The 25649-nt window shown below is 41.3% G+C and overlaps 1 protein-coding gene across 3 annotated transcripts in view; it reads left to right on the top strand.

Annotated features, from left to right (window-relative positions):
- Window positions 1–25649, top strand: part of LOC146811199 (uncharacterized) — a 175940-nt gene that overhangs the window by 9247 nt on the left and 141044 nt on the right. For all 3 annotated transcript variants that reach the window (XM_085618239.1, XM_085618237.1, XM_085618238.1), the window contains exons 4-10: window positions 1480–1545; window positions 1858–1923; window positions 2429–2482; window positions 7579–7620; window positions 11676–11750; window positions 14261–14326; window positions 18825–18857. In XM_085618239.1, coding sequence (XP_085474365.1) covers window positions 1480–1545; window positions 1858–1923; window positions 2429–2482; window positions 7579–7620; window positions 11676–11750; window positions 14261–14326; window positions 18825–18857 — 402 coding nt within the window. The remainder of the gene's footprint in view (window positions 1–1479; window positions 1546–1857; window positions 1924–2428; window positions 2483–7578; window positions 7621–11675; window positions 11751–14260; window positions 14327–18824; window positions 18858–25649) is intronic.

Below are 25649 nucleotides of genomic sequence, written 5' to 3'. Positions count from 1 at the left end.
AAACTGTATTACTTTCAATGTTGTGTTCATCTTTGTAAGGCGTTTAATCCGTTCATCTCACTGTATAGCCTCTACAATGCTCAAAAACAACAGACCGACTACCTGTTGTTGAAATGCTCATTGTGCTACAGATTTTACGTGTAAATCGGCACACGCAATAAAACAATCTTTTCAATGCTTGTTTCATTTGGTTTCAAATAGTAAATGCAGTGATTTGCCGTGTGACACTAAAATAAGGTTACTAAGATACTGATGAAATGTTAACTGTCTATTTGGTTATACGCCACATAATATTTCACAGTGTGAAAAGCGTAATCTGTTTTAATTATTTTCTCTTACGAGTCCTCAGGTCGTGAAGGCTTTTCAGATGTGTCCATAGCATGCTCGATATAGACTGTTTTAGAAACCCATGACCACAAAGGGCGCCTGCTGGGAGAATTAACCTCCACGGGGTTCCCCTAAAGAATGGACTCATCTTTAACGGACTGAAAGAACAGCAGGGGGGGGCGCGCACACCACTTCTATCAGAAAGACTATTACCACAGACCGCTCAAACAACATAGCTCTACGGTTCGTAGTACTAGGCGGCGAAATTGATCACCAAATGAATACTTGCAGTGAAACTACAGAGCGATAGATAATACGCACTCTCAGTTCGCCGACAACTTCTAATGGAAAATATGCCAAAGCATATAAAATGCATTTCGGCAGCCACGCATTTCTATAATTGGTTCAGTGAGTTCGCCTTTGAACTGGTGTGTTGGGAATCCAGGATTGTGTGTTCTTGGACGCATACATGAATACGGATTCCAACTGCTTTTTTTTGCCAAAAATGTGCGATTTGCATGAAATGTGTATATTTGGAAATAAACAAAAACAAGCGCTAGTAATGTTGCCAGTTGTGGGTGTGCCGGCAGAGGAGGCTGGGTCTGCGCAGCACAGCGGCCCTGCGGCCGCGAAATTGAAAGTGATCGCGATCAAAGCGGCCGTGCGGGCGCGAAAGTGAAAGTAAGCGCGGCGCGCGCGCCCGCGCACATGCACTGTAGCTTTAGGCCACGGCAGCACTTTGAAAAGCCCAGATATAAAATGTCTCTTCGAGCCTTTGGCTCGCGAGACCTAAAAATGGATGCGTGTTTTGCTCTGAAGTGGTCCTGAAATTTAGATTTTTTGTATTTTGCTTAATTTCATTCCTAGTTCATTTAATAACTGTTAAAACAATGGCAAAACCTATGCAGTTGATTGTAGTATTTACTGTCTGTCAGTAATTTCCCCAAAAAGTACTTACACCTTTGCTCAGTACTAATTTCAGCAGAACAGTATTTTACTGCCAGGAGTAATTTTTATTTAACCTAGGTCCTGGTGTTTGTGGCAAAGTTGAAAAGACTGAGTATAATTATTCAAATTAGGCTTCAGATGGATATTTATAAAATTGCTTTTTGATCTAGGAATGTACTGACTTATTCCTAAACTGTCTTGCAGAAGGATCAAGCACAGATGTTTGCCTATTTATTCCAAGGGTCTGTCTGCCTCTACAATGCAGTCCGGGTAAGAGTCTCTGCATCTTACTTTAACACCAAATCCAATACGCGGGGGTGAGGGTGGCTGAAGGTGCTCTGTTGCAATGAGAGGGGGATGGGAAGGTAATGCGTTGATGCACCTGTGCTCTGGTTTTACACCAGGGTAGCTCATTTACAAACGACCAGGCTGGTGTCCCTCCTATATCCATCACATGAAGGCCCCTGCAACTTCCTTCCTCACACAGAGCCACTTGGCACACAGTACATCACCGAAAACCTACCCACCTCAACACTTTACAGGCAAATACTGAAGTAACTATCTGATCTTTGTTTCTTTCAGAATGGGCCTGTGAACAAGAAAGCAGAATCCTATAAATTTATTGTAGAAAACAGCATCAGATTTGTGGTAATGATAACAATTTTAATGTCATGATATTTTGTGTGTGATATTTGACTCTGAGACTCAACTAGTGTATGTTGTGTATCTGAGTAGAAGAAGCAGCCACTACTGTTTGTCGAGGAGAGGACACACGGGGGTGGCAGGTACTGCGCAAGGGGTTTTTCAACGATGCCAGTGATGCATGTCGACAGTCAGGCACAGGGCAGGTCTAGCGTTAGGGGGAAGGAGCTTGAACTCATTGTGTCCTTAAATCCACACATTGTTGCTATATATTCCACATAATATAAAACCCAGATGAGATTTACAGGGACGTAAACCTGCTTGTCTGAGCCAAGTCAGAAAAGAATGTCTTACAGGAAGGGTATTACCAAGTCACGCATCCGGTTGAGTGCACCTTTTACTGCACATGTGTTCCTGAAAAAGTGATGTATCACTGACAGCTGGGTTATCAGTGTGGATGATGTCTTCAAGAATATATATTTACTACAAACCAAGTTCTCTTTACCCTCAGGAAACTACTGCAGCCAGCTGTGGACTCTCTACCCAACAGCTGTTCCTTAATCAGGTAAGAGTTTTCTTGCTCTAGGGCTACCCTATTTTAAACCACTGTGATAGGTCAATTGATTCAGGCCTCAGTTACTGAATATAGTTGAAGCCTATTGGGTGCAGACTTGAGATCCTGCAGGTATGACTAGACCTATGCAAACTGTTTTACATCAGCAAAATATATGACGTTTTTCAAATTTTACTAGAGCAAACTTTTGCATTATTTTTTCTTTAGGGGACTTTTTCTAATCAGTCCCCTAACTGATATCTTCCATGTCTTTTAAACTCAACATTTGCCCACATAATCAATTTTCGCACAGGGTAGCTTGATGTTAATTTTATGAAACTTTATGCAAGTTCCCATGGCATTTTCAAGAGGTCAATAGATAATGCAATTAAGACCATTACGAACTGGAGGCAGAATTAGAAAGGGTCTGAGCCAAAGTGGAAAAGATCATCCATTGAATGTGGAACATGTGGGTCTGCACATATGTGTTCAGGCATAATCCAGAGATTTGTATACATTGCATCATTTCATGTGCATTTTGTTTGCATGGTGTTTGATTACCAATCAACACAGGTGATTTAGTTAAACCCATTATTGAAGTGTAAATAAATGACATGGAAAGGCCCCTGTTCATAACAACTTTGAATTTTATTACCTAATTCTAATAATTCAACCACAGATGATGCCAAACAATACTTAATCATAAATTGAACTTTCAGTAAATCGATCACAACAAGTTTGTTAAATATGTCCTGTCCTCAGCTCAACCAACCTTAATATGGCACTGGTTTGAGAGAGACCGAGATAGAGGTAGGGCTAGGGGTAGGGGTATACAGAGAAGAAGGTGAGAGGTTAATACAGAGAAGTAGGTGGAATTGAGAGAAAGTCCACTTTCCGAGGAGCCCCTTGGACGGTGGGGGCCCTGGCAATTGCCCACTTTGCTGATGCCTTAAAACTTCTCTGACCATGGTCAGCCAAGGGCTTTGATTCATTCTATGTGAATTTATCTGACACGTATATATTCTTAAAATTTCGCATCGATCAGGCCTCCGAAATCTATGCTGGACACGTAAGATAAACCTTTGTCTGTCCTGCAATGAGAGGATGGTAACCACTAATTTCAACGATTTATTGTTTTTGCCTCTCATGGGTTCTATCCCTGTTCTAATAATGCCCTTATATTACAAAAAGCTCACACAATACGAAGATGAGGAAAATTCATGCATCACCACGAAAATTGATGCCTATGACAAATCATAAAGGAGTTGACAGATAATCTTCTGATGGGGAGTATGCCTTTCGAGGGGGACATCATCCCGTGAATAAGGATCATCCCTGGCTTCTTGTGCACATCTTTTTACCACACATAGTTCACACTCATATGCAACAATCACTTAAACTTGAAATTACTACACCAAGAATAAAAAATAAAAATACATTCTCTCTGTCCTTACTTTGTAATCCCTTTGCATTTCTTTACCATCACTATTCCCTCTGTGACATATTCCTTCACTCTTTTTAGGACCTTTTGGTAAAGAGTGCAGTTTCTGTCTTCACCTCACAAGTTTTTCTCATCCCCTCTTGGTGTTCTACTTTTGAGCATCTTTTCCTGCTGTAATTCCAATTGTTCACCTTGTCACTGAGCCTATTACCTTGGCATTGAAGTGTAAAATATGTTTTCCTACTTTTAAACTTTGTTACCGTTGCACATGTCCCTGATTTCTTTCAACATTGTTCTTCTTACTCTCTTTGTTGGTCTCCACAGTCTCCTCTGCATCCATCCTTCACTTTGAATTTCTAGTTGTGCTCATCAGTACTCCTCATCCACAAATGTGGTTTTCCTCTGCATCTTGAAAGCAGCCTTTTGCCTCTTTGCTTTCACCTTTTCCCTTTGTTGCACAAAGTTCTTTTTCCAACTACAGACTTTCCAAAATAGATTGTGTTTCTAAAGTTTCTATCTTTTGTAGTTTTAGGCCGCATTTACTATGGCTTGGTATCGCCGATGCCTCCTGGTTGACTGACCCCTCCTCCTCAACTCCAACAACCTCTGACATTTGTCAAAACACAAGCAAGCTCCTTCTTTTTGGGTTTGGGGTCATACATCCCTGACCATATTTATTTACACATATAAACGAGACAAAAAACACATTTTACTTTATGCACAGTAACAAACATTTGTACAGTTGGTTTACAGGAATCAATGCCTAGCCTTAACAAAGACACTAGTACATTTATTTCTTATCCATAACTACATTTCCGTTCCATTGCATCCTCAAAATTCATTTTTGGGTGAGATCATATCTGGCCCCAGTGTCCTTTCCTTTTAACATCCCGTGTCCAATCAAAGCTGCACCTGGGTGAGTGCCTCCTTATGGGAGGACCTCACACAAGGATCTCCCTTACCAGGATACTCCTGTGCAGGGGGCCCATCTGCCCACTAGGACACCTCTCTTGGACACCTCCTACACACATCATTTGCCTCTCCAAGGGCCTGTGCTAGGTTGCGCCCAGTATGCCTGCAGGGGTGGATGACAGGTGAGGACAGCATGTCAAAGGCCACCCCCAACCCCCTGTGCCCCTGTAACTTCCTTTGAACTCGCTGCCAGCACTCCTTGGAGGGTCCTGTGATGCTGTTCTTATTTTGGTGTAAAAAGAAAAGGATACCTTATATAGAGCATAAATGTCTAACCAATCCTGACCTCACAAGCCACAGGCCAGTATAGTTTACCTGCTATCTGGCCTCCCCCCAAACAAATTGCATTGGACATGTCCTAGCCATGCCACCAAGTCCTAAAGAATATTTTGTTACCTTCCTCAGGGCCGTGTACCCCATCCTTCGAGAACCAACCGCCCACCCTTGATGCACTCTGGGATATAGATAACCCCCCAGCTGGCTTAACCAACTTACCCATTCTATTGTGCACATGGTTTGGACTGGGAACGATGGCTGACCCCACTCGCACCATCTCAGGAGACTCCTCCTCGTGCCAACCAGGCTTGCAGACAACCAACACAAAGCAAGTCTGCGGTTGGAGAAGAGCCTTTTTTCCTGTGCTGGGAGTGGCAGGGGTGTGGAATGTGTCTAGGAAAGCATAAGCTTGTGGGACTTGCTGGCAAAGGCTGACTTAGCAGTGCTCCCGCTTGCGGTTTCTTCCTGTTGATGCCATCAATAAATGGTCCTAATTGAATTTTCACCTTTCACAGAGACTGGATGAAATGTAAATATTTAAAAAGGGGATATTTGAGACCATTCCCATATTTAAGGTGTGCTCTGTAGTTGGATACCTACGTGCATGAGCCCTTGCTTGTTTGCTTGATACAAACCACTCAGCCACAAAATAGCCTTATCAATTTCTCTTGCCGGACTAACTACATTAGTGAAAACTCGGCCAAATGCATTGGAGCGCTTCACCTGAATTCCAGTTAGACCAAGGCAGACAAAACCAAGTAATGAATGATACTGGTGCAACAACGCAAACAAAGGAACCCCAAAAACCCCCAGTGCCCCCTCACCCCCATAGCCTAGAAGTGCCCACCGGAGCCACCACTGAGTACTGGAATACCGCAATTGCACTTGGGTAGGGCGGGAAATGGCTCTCAAGCCCCTGTGGCTCCCGGAGGCATTTGCTGGACCTTGGCTGCCAAGTTGGATGTGAAGATTCTGAAAAAGGATATTCGAGACCTTTACCATAGTGCTGGCAGTAATCAGCGTTGGCCCGCAGGAACCTAAAACAAAGAAACAGAGAAACAAAGAAACATGCGGGCAATACTCTGGGTTCCAAGCACATGGGGTAGAGAGGTGGCACCCTGTCCAAGGCAGCCAGTGGGAAAAAGAGACCCACTTGCCGCCTCTCAGCACCTTTTATGGGCTAAGCTGACAAAATTGCTGGGACAGGCCCAGAAGTACCCGAACGCTTCCGGTACAGCCCCACCGGTCAGCCAATCCTGCACTGACCTTCCCCAGAAAGGTCATGATGCACCACATCCCTGGTTCGGCCAAGCTCACCACCATATGTATGGCTCCCTGAGTTGGGGGAGCCTTTGTCAATTTGTACATGATGAGTAATTTAGTTTCATCTCCTTGGGTAAGTTTCAGTGAGGGCCTGACTTCCTGTCTACCTGCATCTCATTGCTGAGAAATTTCCCACTTCCGGTGACTCATATCTAAATCAAAGACTGTCTAAATTGTGAGTTAGGGTCATGGCCATATTGCTGGTGCACCACAAGCAAGTGTGGCAGGCCCACCAAATTTAAAATTGTCTGTGTTGATAACTGCGATTTTATACATGCCATCATTTACATTTTTTTAAGACAGATTTACAGATACAGATTTCTCTTCTTCAGACACAATATAAATAATTTTCCTCACATACTTCTATTTTTCTTTCAGTGTGCATGGGACAGTTCTGAACTTTTCTGTCTGAAACTGCAATGGAGTAAAGGGCAGACCCAGCAAAAAATACACTAGTAGGAACAGAACTGGGAGGACACACACTAAATTGAATGGCCCTTTTGAAGTCAACAAAAAAAGAGTTTTTGATTGTAGAGCTGGTGGTGATTGCAAAATTAGGTAATTTGGCTTCCCCTACACTCTGAATGAGGCAGGAAAGAAAGAGATAATGTATTAACTATTAATCAATTTTAAAAGGGTGCCCTAGTTCCACCAACATCTATTTGCGGGCTCTTTGATTATTCTCATCTCACTGGCCTTACATTCAGCCTCATATACCTGACCTCATCTTCTGTTTTGTAGTCCACAAAAGAATGGACCATATATTGGTTATCTCAACCCCCTCCTGCCGCATGTGAATTGGTGAATCAGGATTTAGGTAAATGTGTAGATTCCCAATATTGCAATGTATTCACTGACATAACATGCCTTTGCCATCCATCATTCTGTTCGATTGGTTTATTCTAATGATCAAATTAGAAAATGTAGTTCATGTAATCATGTGATTGATGTGTTATGCATGCTTTATGTTCCTTCATATCGCCTATTACAATTTCTCAAATCTGTAAAACCATCCACTGGTCCAATTATTAGGCAAGTGCCAACTAATCGCCATTGTCTGAACCTGAAGCTCAAAATATGTTTTATTTTGTTACAGAATGACTACAACATTTACATGGAACTAGTGAGGATTGCTCAAGTAAGTTTGCCATCCTGTATGTTACTATCGCTAATCTAGGAATAGTTGCACTGTTGTGGCATGTTTCGAAATTCATTTCATGTAGGGATGAGAGATACTAAAGTAAGAGTTGAGTTATCTTTGCTTGGCATTAGTAATGCCCCTGCATGTGCGAATATGTGACGTTACATCCAACACCTTCTACCCACTGCTGCACACCTTTTGCGTTGCACCAGCATGCGTTGTAATCGCATGCGTTGTAACAGTTGCGGTAAAAAGGCTGTTTCCCCACGCACACACCAAAATTCACCTTAAAAAAAATATCAAATGCTCTTGGATTTTTTTTCAGGAACGCTTTTATTAGGCTTTACCATGAGCACAATGCACATTGTACATAATACAGTATCATTTAATGATTCAGATAATCAATGTGTAATGTCCCATTAGGTCACTCTATCACATATAGCAGAGGAAACATCTGAAGGGGACATTGGTCTATTCTTTAACGTAACCGTGACAAATGATATGGTTAACAGTTTGAACAGGCACAGCACTAACAGTTCCAGAGTCAAGATCTGTGTCTCCTATGCAGAGGGGCCTATGTCTGGCAATTTATATTTAGTTCTGTTATCACCCACAGCAGGCACATGCACAGCGTTCCAGCACCACTTCAGCTACACTCAGAAGGGGGAATGAACCAAGGTGGTGGGGCACTCCATGCCTGGCTTTGGGAGCAAAGAAAGAGTGGGGGAACAGAGTCATGACTCACTGTTGGACACCCTTTCCCTGGTCCCCTCAAAGTGGACCTGTAACTCACACACAAAAATATCCCACTCCTGCATGATTGGGACCCTTCATAGGCCCCTCAGCTCCTCCCTGCACAGCGCTGTGGACTCAGCTTTACTCCATTTTAAGATTGCCAAATACCAGTAGGACATGTTCGGAAGGTGGGCACCTTTCCTGTTCATGGCAGTTGCGTGTTTAGTTATTATTAGGACTAAGTCTATGAATCGGAGTGTTGGGCTTCTCTATCTCGTATGTAAGAAAATCCACAATAATTCCACCTCCAGGGTGCTGAGATCCACTCTACCCGTAACCTCTGCCAAGGCATCTAAGACCGCCCCTTATAATAAATGTGCCTCTGGACAGTTCCAGAGCATATGTGCCATATCTGAATTTCCGGAGTCACATCTGGGGCACACAGACTCGCTTTCACATCTGCGGTGCAGTCTCTCAGAGGTAAAATAGGCCCAGTGTAAGATGTTGAGCTGGATGTATTGGAACTTTGCATTGCTGAAATTGTTACGGGGTTAGATGAGAGCCCTATCTAAATTTTTAGGAGTGCTCTCACAGCCAATGTCTCGTTCCCAGTGTAATTTTGTAGGCTGCATCAAGTCCCAAAAACTAGAGGCCATCGTACATGTGAACCATGTGATCCCTCACATAGACTGCGTGGAAAAATGGATGTGTCTCAGGTTCTTGTAATATGCCAAAGCCGCTGTAATTCAGCCAGTGTTGTGCGGTGCACTAGGTAATCGCGGGGGGGGGGGGTTCTCATGATGTTTGTGTAGGTGCTGAAAGGGTGCAAGATCTTCCTAGTGAAACAAGGTGCCCAGTGTGACTGCCACTCCCACCTCTCAAAGTTCCACCCTCTCACTTCAGAGCAGATGCCTGAAAAGGTCCTATAGATCTAACTCTGATGTATGGCACATGTGTCGGAGTGAAGCTCAATAGGGTATTGGAATGCAGGGGGAGTTTACCATTCAGCAACAGAAGTTCATGTATTATTTGAGCAGCTCGGCCCAGTGAGGATGAGCCGGCTCAGCCAGATGTTGACCGCCCGCCATTTTGATGGCCACGGCGCCACAAGATAATAATGCTCGAAGTTAGGAGCCCATAGTCACCCCAACACAAAAGGCAGCTGGAGCGACCTCATTGCAACCCGTCTCCACCGTTTGTTTCAGATAAGGCAGCCCAACATACCATGCAGTGTGTGGAATGTGGAGAGTGGTACAGTGACCGGCAGGTTCTGGAAGTAATACAGGAGATGGGGAGCATCACCATCTTAGAGAGGGAAGCTCACCTGCACCATGAGGGATAGCATGCTGCAGAAGGATATCTGTAGCCTCAAGGTGGTAATTGCCCTCGTAAGATTGCCATCACGTAGATCATGGGTTTCATGGTAGATGTGACCGCCAAGGTAGCGGAACGTGGATGGTTCCCAGTGCACCTGGTGGGGTCCTGCCATGTGGGGCTGTGGAGGGCATTACGGTGTCAATGGAGCAAGACAAGTCTTGTCCCAGTTCACTCCCAGACCTGAGGCATTCTTAAGTTGTTCAAGCACTGAGTTGATGCTCCCAAGTCCCTGTTGGATGTCATGTATGTAAAGAAGGACATCATCCATGTATAGGGAGACCGCATGTAGCACAGTCCCTTAATCAAAGGCTATTGAAAGTAAAAGACTCCGCATTAAACTGACATTTTTGAAATGTTTAGATCTGATGACAGCATTTCCAAAAATGCCAGATTCAAGCACTCACTGTGAAGGGAGAGAAGATTGAATAACTTGAGTGTTCATTACAGCAAAATGAAAATAAATACTGCTGGGGATATGCAGGTGATATATTCTCCATAACATGTGTTAGCAGTATCTCAAAAAATCAAACATCAGAACGCTTGAAACATATTAGGTTTGGTACTGAGGTTTAAGCATATCACAAACAAATAAACCTCAAGACAGAAAGGTGATGCATGTTGGTCGATATTACCTGTCCTACCAAACTGCTAAATAGTGAGCAATATGTGTTTTATCATTTACAGCTTTTCGAAATGACTGATGCGTCGTCCTGTTATTAGACAAATGCCAATGTATTTACTTTGCTGAAATGGCAGCATTTCAATGGAAATTTTATTGATTATTCATTATGGAGTTGCTTGTTGTTTGATACCTTCCCTAAGGACAGAGTGCCATTCACTAATTGCTCTTTGGCACTCATTAACTGCCATACCAACATGTTGGATTTGCAACCTTTTTTCTTTATATAGTAAAGACATTGTAGTAATCAGGTCCATTCAGTAGTGATGATTTAAATAGGTTTATTGGAAGATGGTACAGGATCACAAGAAGATTAGATTAAGATCAAATAAAGACCAAGTCTAGATCAGATAAAGACCCCACCAGGAGCCGCCAGCAGGCAGCTCAGCCCCAGTCAACTGACATTACTCACTGGAGATTCCCAACATTCTGACTGCATCATCACATGAACATTCCACTGGTGGTAGACTGGCATTGCATCAACATTAGCAGGATATAACAGACATTCACACACATAGGCTTTCTTAAAGATACAATGACAATGCTGGTCTTTTGTGAAAAATATATACTATGCACTATTTCATTATTTATACCTTTTAACTTTATCAGTTAAATTGTCAATTTCATCTTCTGGCTCCTTTTCATAACACTCTTGTTTGAGAGTAAAGCCTACTTCTACTAACTCAGTGTAATCAACAAAATGGCTCTTCTCTCTATATGACATTTTCTATTACAGCAGGGGCTGACACAAACGCAGCAAATAGTTACCAAACATTTCCCCTAACAATAGGCCAGACCTATTGGATTTGCCAATGCTTATTTTCTATTCTCTCTGATCAGTGATTCAGTTCTAACAGCACTAGGTGGCACCACTTGCGACATTTTTAAATACATACATCTGACTTTTCATTTTTATATTTTTTTCATTTGCCTATTGAATAACTTTCAATGTGGTATGACTGCTGTTACTCTTCTAAAGAGAAATCTTTGGCTCATGATCTTGGTGATGTACAAAATGTAATGTTCACTCTCTGTGTAATCAGTATGTTCCTAATTTTGAAAGCCCTACCTTGGTCTTGCATCTTCTCATAACGAGGGTGTAATAAGAAAACAGATGTTTAGCCATGTTTCATCAAAGCAGCATAGGATCATTGTGTTGTGATGTTTTAAAAAAAATGTTTAAGGCTATCTATTCAACTGGTATTAAAATAATGTAATCAATTAACAATCAATAATGTCTCTTTCTCTAAAATTTTCTTAGTCTGGAAATTATGGAGACATTGCATACGTGGAACGTACTTGCGATGGTTTATTTGCTGGTCTAGGAGGAGCACTGGTAGGTTAACTTTCTTACAAAAAAACATGGCGCTTGATAATTTCCTGATTAACTCTACTTATAAAACTTGTTTTTGCATTACATTTACAAACTCTTCAATACACTTAATGCATGATAACCTTTTAGTGTGATATCTGAACTTTACAACAAGATGCAGATCGTAAAGTTTCTCTACCACCTGTCAGCCGGACACCTGCCAACATTGAGTGTATATTTCTCACCATAAAAGTTAGGTTGCTTGCCACCCACCACTCAGCAAACTACTTCACATAGCTTGGGCTTTCATTCAGTCTGCGTAGAAAGGCAAACATTCTTATGCACATCAATAACAATTAGACAGGTATGCCCTCTGATGAGCAAAGCCAGAATATTCATAGTGTACAAATCTCGAGGATAAAACATTGAATCCAAATTATCCAAAGGTGAGTATATATTTTCTGTACCTAACTCCATGCATATGTTCCTTTGTGATAAATACATCTTCCTGGTATGTAGCTGTGAAGTTGGGAATAGTAAATCTATGCGTCTGCTGTGTGTACTAACTTTTGATATTTTGGTCTACGATGTTTGTCCACAGTATTCTTGTATCTCGATATTCTGAGCTTTAATATTTAGTTGTACAACTATTAAATGGGTGTTAGATGAATTCACCAAAAGGAAACAGTAAATCCAACACACATTAAGATGGAGGAGTAACCTACGGAACCTACTTGCCAATAGGAGGCATATTCCAGTGCAAACCACTTGTAAATATTGCAGTACTACTTAGAGAAACCTTGAAACATTGGGATACGTTGCTGAATCACTAGACTATAGGGGGGGTGGCCTATCAAAGCCATCTTCATCAGAGCTCTTGAAAGCAGAGCCCACTTGCTGGAAGATGGATCCCTCGTTGCCATTGGAATTTTGTCATACAACTGGTAGTTGAACAAAGAGGAATATAGCCAGTACTTTGATCAGGTCCATGATGTCTTCTTCATCTTGTTTCAAACTCTGAAAGGTTTCAGAACATGTTGCAAACATCATTAGAGTTATACAGGTCTAGATACACATGCCAACAGAGTTTAATGTTAACATGAAATATATGTCAATATAAAAATACATGTATTTAGAACATGGTATGTAGAGAATACCTATTATAAATGTAATACAGATCCACTTTGCAGTCCAGGTCTGACAGAGACATATATTTATTGTGTTGTTGGAGAAAATGGCAGGCGACACTGCTGGAAGTGCCTTGGTTACCTGGATTTGAGTGCACATGGCAGTTTGCTCCCATATTGTGTTACACGTTGTGAAAAATTCCAAAACAAATTTCATCAGACAAAATCTGGCAAATGCTGAGTGGAGAAAAAGAGCAACACTCTAAATTATACAATGCAAGATGTGAGAACATGCCACATATTAAACTTTTATCTCACATTTCAAGCTGCACATTGTGGTTTGGGAGGTAATACTGCAAAGAGGATAAACTGAGCTCTGTGGTATTCATATTTCCTCAGACAGTGGTATCTCTCGTGATTACGGAGGCTCTGCAAATGTGAGTCTAGAAATTAGGATTAGCAAACAGATGTGAGCACAGAATCTCATAAGTGTTTTAAGAGGGCCATAATCATTGATACCAAACCAAGAAATGACTGCTAAGTGACTCTAATGAATTATCAGTGTGTCTAAGAACGTGACTAACAACATAATCACAGATCTGTTCATTGTGGCGAAGTAGCCTGTATATGAGAGATCTGACAACAATGACTGCATTTCATGCTTTTAAACGTGTTGCAGACAGTGCAAGTCCTCGTTCTTAGAAGGTACATAGGCTCAGATTTACAAAGATGTCACGAATGCAGTGCAGCAACCAAAGTTGCTGGCTGTGTTGCGAGAGAGGAGGAGAGCAGAAATCCACCATATCTTCTAAAATATCCTGCTCTCCCCTAGCACTGGTGCACATTTAAGTTCCCTAGCGCCACATACACACACCCTTGCACCTTATTACAAAGTTTTCTGCATCATGTCTAGCACAGGTTTTGTACTGGAAGAGTACCCTTCTATTGCAAAATACTGTTCCTAGACAAACTTTAAAACTTTTCCTAACTTTGGATGTGTCTGCAGCACATATGCAAAGTTGGAAAAGTTTAGAGAAATATAAATGTTTCTTCTTTTTACACTTGCCTCAAAGATTCATTTTTTTTTGGTGCAAAACTTTGGCTACTATTGTTAGGAGATGAGGTTTTGCATGAATAACTGTGGGTGGTTGCATGGAAACAACCTTGTACTATCCATGGAACATCCCCCTTGCCGCAAATCAATGGATATTAGTTTCAGCCAACTTTCCAGCACAAAACACATTTTGTGTAACTTTTGTGAGAAAATCTGCCCCATAGATGTAACAGGCAATTGTGGGATTTGGAGCCAGTTTACCAATCTGAATGTTCAAATATATGTTGTTTGTGTGGCCTGGTCTACTTCTACTAGAAGGTGTCTGTGGCTTATTTTCTTCTGTCCTCTTACAGGGTGGAGTTTTGCATGGCCTTGGACTTGCTGCTGGTGAAATTGGCCTATGTTTGACCGGAATATTGGTAAAAGCTCTTTCTTTAATACATACATTCCTGTCTGTTCAATGCCTACTAATTTAAACATCGAAAGATAGAAAGGCAAACATTTTCTAGTGGATTCTGGCAGAAGTGAGAACTAAGTGCCAAGAGGTGATTTTCATATGACTCCTATGTACCTCCACTTCTCATCATCTGAGATACTCTTCACACTACAAAATGTAGAGTGCTCAAACCCAATCACACCAAAGCTTCACTATCAGTCATTCGTCTGATCATAACATATTTTTTCAAATTCCAAGTAAATATGCATAAGATTCACCCCTGTCCACTGCAACAGTCCAACCTAGATTATGAAACGAGTAGATGAACTTCAGCAAGCAATGCAGCATTTTTTCTTACCATAACTATATAGTAACTTATTTGTTTGCTGCAAATCTATTTCTGGGAATTTAATTTTTTTAATGTATTTTCAGAGCATGTATCTATAGCACAGAATGGATTCACTCTGGTTAACAATATTATAATCACTGAATGGATTGGCACAAGACCAAATGAACCAGGCTGTAGTATGCCAGTATATCGTCTGCATAAATATGTTGTCCTAAATAAGTTTGAAAAAATAATGTCTGATTAAGAGTAGCTTTTCTATTATTAAGTTTAATGGGGTGATATTTATGTTAACAATATTTTGGAAAATATATTTATGTCAGATGGCACCAGGTACGGTTTTGGTAGGTACGAAGCAAAAAAAGATGCTACATAATTCAAAATTCAAACATGAGATTTTACCAAATATCAAGCTCATTGAGTACTAAAAAATGTCCAATGCCACTCAGAAGGACTGGTACACTAGAAACCTTCTGTTAGGGAGATTGTATCTTGCTAGGGCTTAATTGTTGTCCTTAAATTATTTATACAAAACCTATTTAAACCTATGAAATCCTTTGATTCGGATCCTCAACAAAGAAATGCTGCTGCTGGAAGTACGAAAAGAGTCCGGTGGAATCCAAACGTGGATTCTAGATGGGAAGAGCCTGAAAGCAGAGGGGACAGAGTCCGGGTCACTTTGGAGTGACCAGGGGCTCGGTAGACAAATGCCCACCGATGTCGGGTGCTTCAGGTGTGTTGACTGTGATCTTGACTCTTCAGTTGCGAGGACCCGGAGCCGTCTAGGATGACCAGGAGAAGGAGGCGAGCTGTCGCACGAAGGATGTCGAGTACTGAGGGGTCAGTGTCCGGTGGGAGCACCAACAAGCCTTGGCAGCGGCAAAGAACGTAGAAGGTCCAATTCGGTGTCGAATTGGGGGGTCGGTGTCCGGCGGGAGCACCAACAATCCTTGGCAAAAGCCACCCATGCAGGAAGGTTAAACAGGTTACGGTGCAGACCAGCAAAGTCCAGGGGACTCACCAAACAATGGGGAGTCAGGGCATGTCTGGAGCAACCAGGAAAGCCCATGAAAAATCAAGATGACCTTAAGAAGGACCCATAGGCCTAATGACCAGAAGTCGCGAGGGACCACGAACAAGAATGCAAAGTACCAACCCACGGAGCACTTGGTGCGAGGAGGCCAGAGTCCTTAGGTGCAAATACTGCTCAGGGTGAGGACTACAAGGAGTCCAATGCACAAGCTCAGGAATTGCCAACAAGCATATGCAACTGCAAATGGACGCGGTGCACAGGGGTTTGGGTAATGCAGTCCCTACGAGAGATGTTGGCCTCAAACTTGATGAGAGGGCAGATCGACCTCATGGACCTTTGGAAACCTATCTCCTGTGTTGCTGAAATCTTCCACAGGAGCTCATGAGCAGCAGACCAGTCAGTTGGGGTTTGGTGCCTGCGAATGCAGGGGAGTGACTCCTTCACTCCAAGGGAGATTCTTCAGTTGTCTTAAGTGCACCACAGGTCCTGCACGGAGCCTGGATGTAGCAAACGCACAAACTAAGCTTCGGACGGAAAGGGTGACAAAGTTGAGCCCAGTCGGGGTCCAGCGATGTCCAAGGTGTCGAGACTGTTGAATGTCAGTGGTTTCTTCTTGTAGAAACTTGTCCACGTAAAATCTAAAATCTTACAGCCAGGTAAGCCCTTTTGTACCCAGGGGAGAGGGTTGGACAGATACAGGGGACCCTCCTAGGGGAGGTGCAGGACACAGGGGTGGGTATACCCATGTCCTTTGTCCAGATTCATGCCAGCGCAGGAACCAATGGCTCCCAGAACTGGTTTGAGCTGGACTATGCATAGGGACACCAAATGTGGCACAAGTGCAGACTTTCAGACACTCTCAGAGTGCACCCACCCAGCCTCATACACTAAATCCTGTTTGGGAGATGGTTACACCTCCCTGTGACAGGATGCCTATTGTGCTGCCTTCCTCTTCTCGAGCTTGGCTCAGCAGCAGGAGGGCAATAATATGTCTCTGGTTGGCAGCTTCTATTTTGTGGTGTCCGGGTCGAGAAGGCTGGCACCGTTTAGACCAGTGACCCCACGAAGGTCACTTCAGAATGGTAGAATCATACCTCCCACACCAGTTACTGGTGTGGTGATATGATTCCAAGGTGTTTGATACCAAACACGATATGTTTCTATGCAGCTGTTTTCGAGATAGCATTTACCATGAGGTCATAATGCAACTCTACCTATGTGTCCGGCTGAGTCACAGACAACACGGGAGAATGGTCCACGAAGGCTGCAGAGAGGCTCTGCTCATGCAGGGCCACTCTCTCACATAAAACACAGCATCCTGCCTTCAGGATTGTTAAGGCCTGCTATAGGAGTGACTTATACATTTTAAGTGTAGTGACAAATAGATATAGTGAACCTATGTCTAAGGTAAGTGGTATAAGCACCAGCTTACACACGTTGCAGTAGCAGACCTGTAGTTCCATTTTGCATGGTCTCTCATGGGTGGCATAATACATGCTTCAGCCCATGGGAGGCCTCTGGGGTGCCTATGCCCTGTGTACATGGGGACCATATACTAGGGACTTATAAGGTTACCCAAGTATCCAATATGGAGTGTGCCAAAGTACATGCATTGCAATTTTAGGGAGAAAGCAGATAGACTGGGGTCCTGGCTAGCAGGATCCCAGTCAGCCTAGTCAAAAACCAGAAAAACACCAGGCAAAAAGTGGGGGTAACCATACAGTCAGATCCAACCTTCCTACAATAATATTTTGTGACTTTTTATTTTGCTCTGTGATATACAACTAGGCCCTGATTTACATATCACTTAAGTTACGCATGGCAGCAGAAAAGTTGCTCTGCATGGAGGGCAGAGAGCAGAACAGTGACAATTTTTCTAAGACATGACGCTGTTCTACTCTCTCCCTACGTTGGTGCACTTAACGCTGCCATTCTCCTATGCAGACACCCTTGTGAAATAGTGCAAGGGTTTCTGCATTGTGGAAAGCATAGGTGTTATACTATAAGCGCTCTCTTCCGGATCACTATGCTTTAAGGCGTTTCCCACTTTGCATGAGTGCTGTACAATGCAGGACACATGCAAAATGGGAGAAACATGGAGAAATGAAAACATTTCTTCTCGTTAAACCTGCCTTGAGGAGGTGCAGAATTTGGGTGAAAATCCCTGTCTATAATTCTTTGTAGATAGGGATTTGAGGCAAAAAAATACAGGTGGTTGCGTGGGAATGCCCATGCGCCACCCATGACACACACCCTTGACCTAAATAAATGCAAGACAGCCCATTGCTAAGCTCTGTGTTACTGTAGGTTACAATTCAACGAAAATCGGTCTTTGCGTTAGATTGCAGATACCACCTGAATGCTTTGCTTGGAGTTTGCGCTACAAAAGTAACACAAGCCTGATGCCAAGTGTTTGTACATCTGGGCCTTAATTGGGAAATACATTTCAGGTTCCTTTAACAAGTAGAAGATTATGGTAGTGTTCACGACCCAGGTAGAGGATGGGCCACTGGGATCTTCATTTAAGACTTCATTTAGAGTTGGATGGTGTAGAAAAGGGAGAGAGAGTGGTATATATACTGGAGAGGAATAGACATAAAGTGAGAGACCAAGGGGCTTGTTCAGGATTTGGCAGAGCAGGAGCCTCCCCATAAATCAGCAGGGCGACCATCCCTCCACACATGCCATTCCTCTGCTTCATTTAGAGATGGGGTGATGTTAGGTTTCAGGGAGTGGCGCCTTTGGAGACTCTGCTTTTTGAAACTTTTGACCTGGCAATCCAGTGCCAAAGAGCTACTGGGTCATCAGTAGTCTTAAATCCTCCATACTTAGACATATATTTTTCTTGCATCATTCAGGAATAAAAGCGCATTGGTCTCTTGTGACATAAATTCCTCTTTGCCTCAAGGCCATTGATTTTTCATTTGGTTTAAAGAGCCTTGCTTTGTGTATTTTTTAAAATCTTGTTCACCTGAAAAAGGCTTACACTATTTGTAATTTCTGAATCTGTCTCTGTGCCTTTTCCATAACCGGCTATGACTGTGTAAGGGCTTTTCTCTTTGAAATCCTGTACTTCTAATTAATGTTCTCTCTTCTTTTCAGGGAGGAATTGCAGGAATAGCTGGAGGTCTTGTGGTAAAGTTCACTTTATTGTTTGAACCAATTTATGATGACGTTTACTGTTTGCCTGCACAGACAGAATCACTTTATAAATGTTTAAATCTTCTCAGTAAGGCTTTCTGATAAAAATGCACTTCCTCTCCTGGGCACATTTGTGTTTCATTAAGTGTTAGGTATTCATCACAGGCCGGATTTACTAACCTTTCATGCAGAGCAGTGTGGCTGCATTGACTGAAAGAGGAGAACAGAAGAGCACCATGTATACTGAGATATGGCAGTGTTCTCCTCTCACCCCACACTGGCTCACTTTGGACTGCCATCCGTCAAAGCTCACACCCTTGCATCACAGTGCAAGGGGGTTCTGTCAAGCACAGTTTATGTACTGGAAAGGGACCCTTCCAGTACAAAAACCATGCTGTAATACTGTTCCAGCTTCCTATGTGTGCTGTACGGTGCAGAATACTTGCAGAGTGGTAATAATGTCTGTTCCTGTGACTTTCACGCAGGCCTAGAAGACGCATAAAGTTTTGGCACAAATACTTGTCTACAAATGTTAGTACGAAAGGAGCTGTGTCAAAACTCATAGACGGTTGCATGGGAATTCCAATGTACCACCCATGGTAAATCCTCTTGATGCAAAGAAGCACAACGTGTAATTTTAGGCAACATTCCAATGCAAATCATTATTTGAGTTGGAAAGTAAAGTATAGCACAATACTTTGTGCTGAGTTTGTCTCACTTTTGTGTGACTAAATCTGGGCTGTATACCTAACATGTAACAACAAAAAAATCTGAGAACCCACATCATATTTTTTAACGTTGATGTTTGTGAATCAGGCTTCCCTTAATAATTATGTACTCATATTTGGGGAAAATGCACATTAATTTGCTGAAAGATTGTGATTCATTCTTTTACCATTAACTGGGAAATTAATCAGTTACAAAGTACACTCCCCAGATACAACGTCCTAATCTGTGAATGTTTATTTAATGATGTCTTCTCCAGTGCTATCTAGACTACTGGTGTAATGTACCCATCACTAGCTGTTGAATATTTTAGGATATACACCTCATCCCCACTGCTCTGTGCTTTGATACCGCTATTTTTGTGAATGTTTCCGGTTGAAATGTTACTGATGTTCAGTAAATAATTTAATCATTCATCGTTTAATAGAGCGCTAATGTGTTGTTTTTCAGACACTTGCAGGCACTTTTATATGCAAACCTTAACTTAAAAACCAAATGCCATGCTCATGAGCTCACCCTAAATAAGAAAGATGTAATTTCAATGGTGGTAAACCACAGTATAGATGAGATTACATGTCACTTGTCCACCCCCCACACTCTGACAGGAGCAACTATGAATGAAAAATCATTTATTGATTTGATTATATGTTATTTAATTACATTTTGTTTGTATGAGATATTATTTATTGACATAAATATTGTGGATTCATACGCATTGTTAGTGGTGTGCATGTTATTGTTTGTATGACTATTCTGTTAGTTATGGGTTGTGGCCATGACAATACCTGCACTTTAACCTTTCTATGTTTCAATGATTTTCTTGGGAAAATATATAACATCTAATCTTTTTGGGAGGGTACAACTCCCCCTCTCCCACCTCATTTGTTTTAACCCTCTCCATCTTTCTACCTATAATCGAGGAATGTGTGTGTGTGTGTGTGCATGTATATATATACATATATGTATATATATGAATATATATATGCAAAGAATGTAAAAATTAAAGGTTAAAGCTTAGTTACAGTTAAGAAAACTATATTTAACCTTTCTTTTCTATGTTCCAATGTTTTTGCAGTTTAACTTTTGTTTGTATAGAAACAAAAGATTAAAGACAGTTTTCTTAACTGTAACTAAGCTTTAACCTTTGAGATATACATATATATATATATAAATATATATATATATATATATTACCTACTGGCGGTCGCCAGTAGGTAGTTATAGTTAGGACCACGTTTCCATAGGAAAACCTCAACATTCTATTTTGAATAACTTTGGCGCCGGTCGACGAATCCTCGCGAATTTCTCAAAATAGGTGGGGCGCTACGCTCCGCTCCTACCCTGAAAGTCTCGGGGGGATTCGTCAAGCGGGGGCTGAGATAAAAGGGGGGTCCCAAAACGCGTTTTTCCCATGCATTTTTCCATAGGACCTTTAGAACGAGCTACAGCCCGAACGGCTGAACAGAATTACTAGAAATTTGGCAGAGAGGTAGTCCGTAGGTCAAGGAAGTGCCTTTTGTAGGTTTGGTGTAAATCAGTTCAGTTGATTTTGAGAAAATAGCCTTTAAATCAATATATATATCTGAGCCAGCTTACGGTACGCTTACCGTACGCTTACGGTAAGCGTACGGTGGCGTGCGCGAGCGCGATTCTGATTGGCTCTTAGATCTTAGTAAACATTCGAATCGGCCGAAACCAGGAAGCGGCGGCCGCCATTTTGTGTATTTCACTCTGAAAAAAAAGAGTGAAAACAAGGAAAGGGGGCAATGAGGAGAGTTACAGACCCCCTAACAATTGTAAGGGGGTCAAAGAAGGACAGAAAAGTACAAAGAAAACATTTATTGATTTTAAAAAAAATCACGGGGTACGCGTACGGTAAGCTCACGGTAAGCGTACGGTAAAAAAAATAAAAATAAATAAATGAAAATCAGATTTAAGAGTTTAGAAATTAGGGAGCTCTAAAAAGAGCTGTTGTGTTTATGGAGTCATTTTTTTAGTGGTACCTACAAGTAAGTACCGATGCAGAGTCTAAGGTTCAAGAGGAAGACTCTGTTCCCTTCATCATTGAAGTGCACACCATCTCCTCTATAAATGTCTTGCATGTCGTAACGCAAGTTGTTGTGGTAAATGGCACCCATACCATAGTCACGGAGGAAAGCAGAAACAGATTTGTTGACGTGCTTTCTTGCTTTGTCAATCTGTGGACAGAAATGATTGGACCAGTTCCATTTTTGCCTTTGGCATATGTTGGAAAACACAAAGGCAGTTTTAGGGAAAAGTGAAAACAGTTGTGCAAAGGTGTCCTTCATAAGCATTTCCAGACCTACCCCAGTCAAAGTGCCTAGGTCATTGCCACCACAGTGCACTATTATGAGGTCAGGGTGTTGGATTTGCATGAAGGATTTCACCAATGGCATCAATTGGTGCCACTTTAACCCTCTCTGACCAATCCATTTAATGTCTACATTTGGCAAAGCAAGGTCTCTCACCATATCTGTTTTCTCTGCAAACTTTTCACTCCAGAAGACATAGCTGTGCCCTACAATCCACACTGTGAACATCTTCAAAGGAGAACTGGATGCACTCAGGAGGTGTCTTTCAGTAGAATGGCAATATGAAAAGAAAGACAGTTTGGAAATGGAGGCATACATATTTTTTACAAAACAAAAAGAACTGATTGGCTGTTTCATACCATTCTAGAAAAAAAACTAGGCTGTATGTGAAAATTAATAGAAGCATGTTTTGTATTGGTACAAAAAAATGTGTAACCAAAGAACAGTACTATGGATTTGCAGTTAGGTTTGAAAAGTCAAGCACTCTTGCTCTGTGGAATTGAAACATTGTGTGTCGAACTTCTGACCTAACTGCACACAGCAGTGTTCCATGAGCTGTTGCTATGGTAGCAGGTAGAAGTCAAGTTGGGGGAAGGGTACTAGGCAGAAGTCAAGTTGGGGGCAGGGTACTTTTGGAAAAGGGTTGGTTTTCAACCAATAGAAATGTGTCATTACATTTGAAAAAAAGGGGGAAGCACTGAGATTTGAAACTTACATGTATATGTGTGGAAAAATAGAGGGAAAGTTTGCCATTATCTGGTTCTGCTGAGAGGAGAGAGGTGTACAGAACAGAGATCCTGGCTCTGATAATCTGCTGTTTGAGTGACACATTTCTTTCACAACTAACTAATTTTAAAGGTGAGTTTACAGTTTGAGAGGGGATGTATGTGGTAACTTAAGAAATGAATAATAGAAATGGGAATTGTTTTTGTTGTAGTTACACATGGTGGATTCATAATGTGTCAGTCTGTAAAAGAGATTTTCACTTGGCCCGAAAAAAAAAGAGCAGTAAGTGTGCTTTCAAATTGGCAAAGAAATTTCGTTTTGGCACTAATGTGAAAACATGACTCTGTGTGCATAGAAGAATTATAGGCAGAAATTTAAAATGTAAATATGTGTACTGTATTATAAAATGGTTTAAAAATATTAATACTTTTTTCTTTTTTTTCAGATCGATATAGAAAATTTTCGTAAACTACAACCATTTTAAAAACTATTTTTTAAAAAAACAAATGAATAAATATTTTTTTGAGTAAGTAAGGTAAGTCAATAGTAATAATTGTAGTCTCTCAAGGACCTTGTAATGTGATAAATGATTTTTAGTGTTTTTTTTAAAAAATAAAAAAAAAGGTACGCTTACCGTACGCGTACGGTAAAAAAAAAAAAAAAAAAGTTTTTTAAAAAAAATGTAAAAAAAAGATGAAAGATAAGGTTGGCTCTTAAAAGAACCGTTGTGTTCATGCAGGGACAGAGGAAAGGAACCATGGGAAAATCATTCAAAGCTACAAATGTGCTGATCTATTTTGTTATTCACTAGGGAAACACTGGTCTCCCTATAACAAATTAGAGCTTTACAAAATGTGCAATGAATATCAACCTTCCGAAATCGAGGGTTCATTTCCAGAGGGCCAGCAAAAGGAGATTCTCCCCCCACAGATGAAGGGCTCACCTGAGCTGCAGAAGAAGGAGTAAGCTCTGCAGGTGATGGTCCAGGCTGAGCTGCTGTGGATGTACTGGCTCGTCTTTCTGAAGAGTTACCTCCAAAAAGATGTGCATGTGTCCTTTTGTGTACATCCTTGAGGTGCCTCATCATGGTGTGATTCCCAAAGGAATACTTCTTGTCAGGTTTACCTCTAGAAAGTACACGCTTACACAGCTTGCAAGTAACTAAAGGTGCATTCACCTTTTGCTGGCCTTCTGGAAAAGTAAAATAATCCCAAACATAAGAAGGTTTTACTTTCCTCGCTCTCTGCCTCAAGACAGTGCTGCTGGTGCTAGCCTCACTCTCAGAAGAGCTCTGCTGTTCTGCCATCGTATCCCAAAGACAAACCAGCTCCTTCTCCCAAGGGATCACAAGCAGAAATGAGGGGAATGGGTGTGGTGTAGGAGAGTTCTAGAACTGAAAGTAGTTTCAACCAATCAAAAGTTGTGTTTCAAGATCACATGACCTACCGTACGCTTACGGTACGCTTACGGTGCGCTTACGGCAAAAAGTACGCGTGCGCGTAAAAAAGACACGCGCTTGCGCACATGCGCATAACAGTCATTTCCCGGCACTTCCGCGTAACGTGCGCGTGTTGCGTAAGCGCGCACGCGTCCCGCGCGCAGTACGCGCGGCTACGCAAAGTGCGTAACTATACGCAAGCAGCGTAGATAGATTACGGACGTTGCGTAAACCGTACGCTTACCGTGAGCTTACGGTACGCGTACTATAAAAAAAAAAAAATAAAAATCAGGAAATAAATTTTACATGTTTATTTTAAAAAAATATATATAAAAAAAATATTTAAGGATTTTAAAAATTAAAGCATAGTCTTTATAAAAGATAAGAAAATTAAAATAAAAATATGTTTGAAAAAAATGAAGAATATAAAAAAAAAATAGCATTTAAAAAACCTTGCAAATTCACTGAAAAAACCATGGGTTTCACACACGTTATAGTTAGGAATTAGCATTTAAAAAACCTTGCAAATTCACTGAAAAAACCATGGGTTTCACACACGTTATAGTTAGGAATTAGCATTTAAAAAACCTTAGAAATTCACTGAAAAAACCATAGGTTTCACACACGTTATAGTTAGGAATTAGCATTTAAAAAACCTTAGAAATTCAGTGAAAAAACCATAGGTTTCACACATGTTATAGTTAGCTGGACATTTTACTCGTAAAAAACCAATGAAATTGCCCCGTTATAGTTAGTTCAGCTAACTATAACTCGCGCGCCCGCAATGCACTGCTGATGACGTCACATATTACATCACTCATGACATGGTCAGTGACATCACTCATGACATCACTGATGACATCTCAAATGACATCACTGATGACATCACTGATGACATCATCTAGTGAATGTGTGTTATTCTGAAAATTAAATATGTTTTATATATGTATATCTCATGGTCGATGGAAGAATAAATGGGTATATAAGTGTCTAAATGGATGATTTGTTTTTGAAAAATTGATTGTGTAACTGACTGATTAAGTGTATCATAGTGAATACATGGCTTAGTGAATAATGTTTAAATATGTAAATATCTGTATCAGTCTCTCACTTTGTGTATAAGTGGCTGCATGGGTTGGTGAGTAGCTACATGGGTGCCTATTTAGGTTATTAGTTGTTTTTTTGAGTATCAGTCTGAGTGTCTGCATGGTTCGGTGGGGGGTATTACGTAGTGCATCGGTGCATGAATGAGTGACTCACTGTTTGTATGTGTTGAACACAGCATGTGTGCAGGACTGTATGGGTGGATGAGTGTGTGTATGGGTGTGTTAGTGAGTGAATGACTGTCTCAATAGTGTCTTCAGGAGTAACTACATACGTTTTAAACTAGTATATGTGACTATTGGTGTATATATGTGAGTATATGTGAAAGTGAGAGATTGAAAGAGTTCCTGTATGAATAAGTATGTGTTTCTATAAGTGATTGTTTAAAAGACTAAGTATGTGTAAGTTTCCGTAGAAGTAAGTGTGGTGGTGTGTGTATAACTGTATATGCAAGTAAAT

This window comes from Triturus cristatus, chromosome 7 (assembly GCF_964204655.1).
Source record: "Triturus cristatus chromosome 7, aTriCri1.1, whole genome shotgun sequence".
Classification (NCBI taxonomy): Eukaryota; Metazoa; Chordata; class Amphibia; order Caudata; family Salamandridae; genus Triturus; species Triturus cristatus.
Note: the sequence above shows the minus strand (reverse complement) of the source record. Positions and strands in the feature narration are given on the sequence as shown.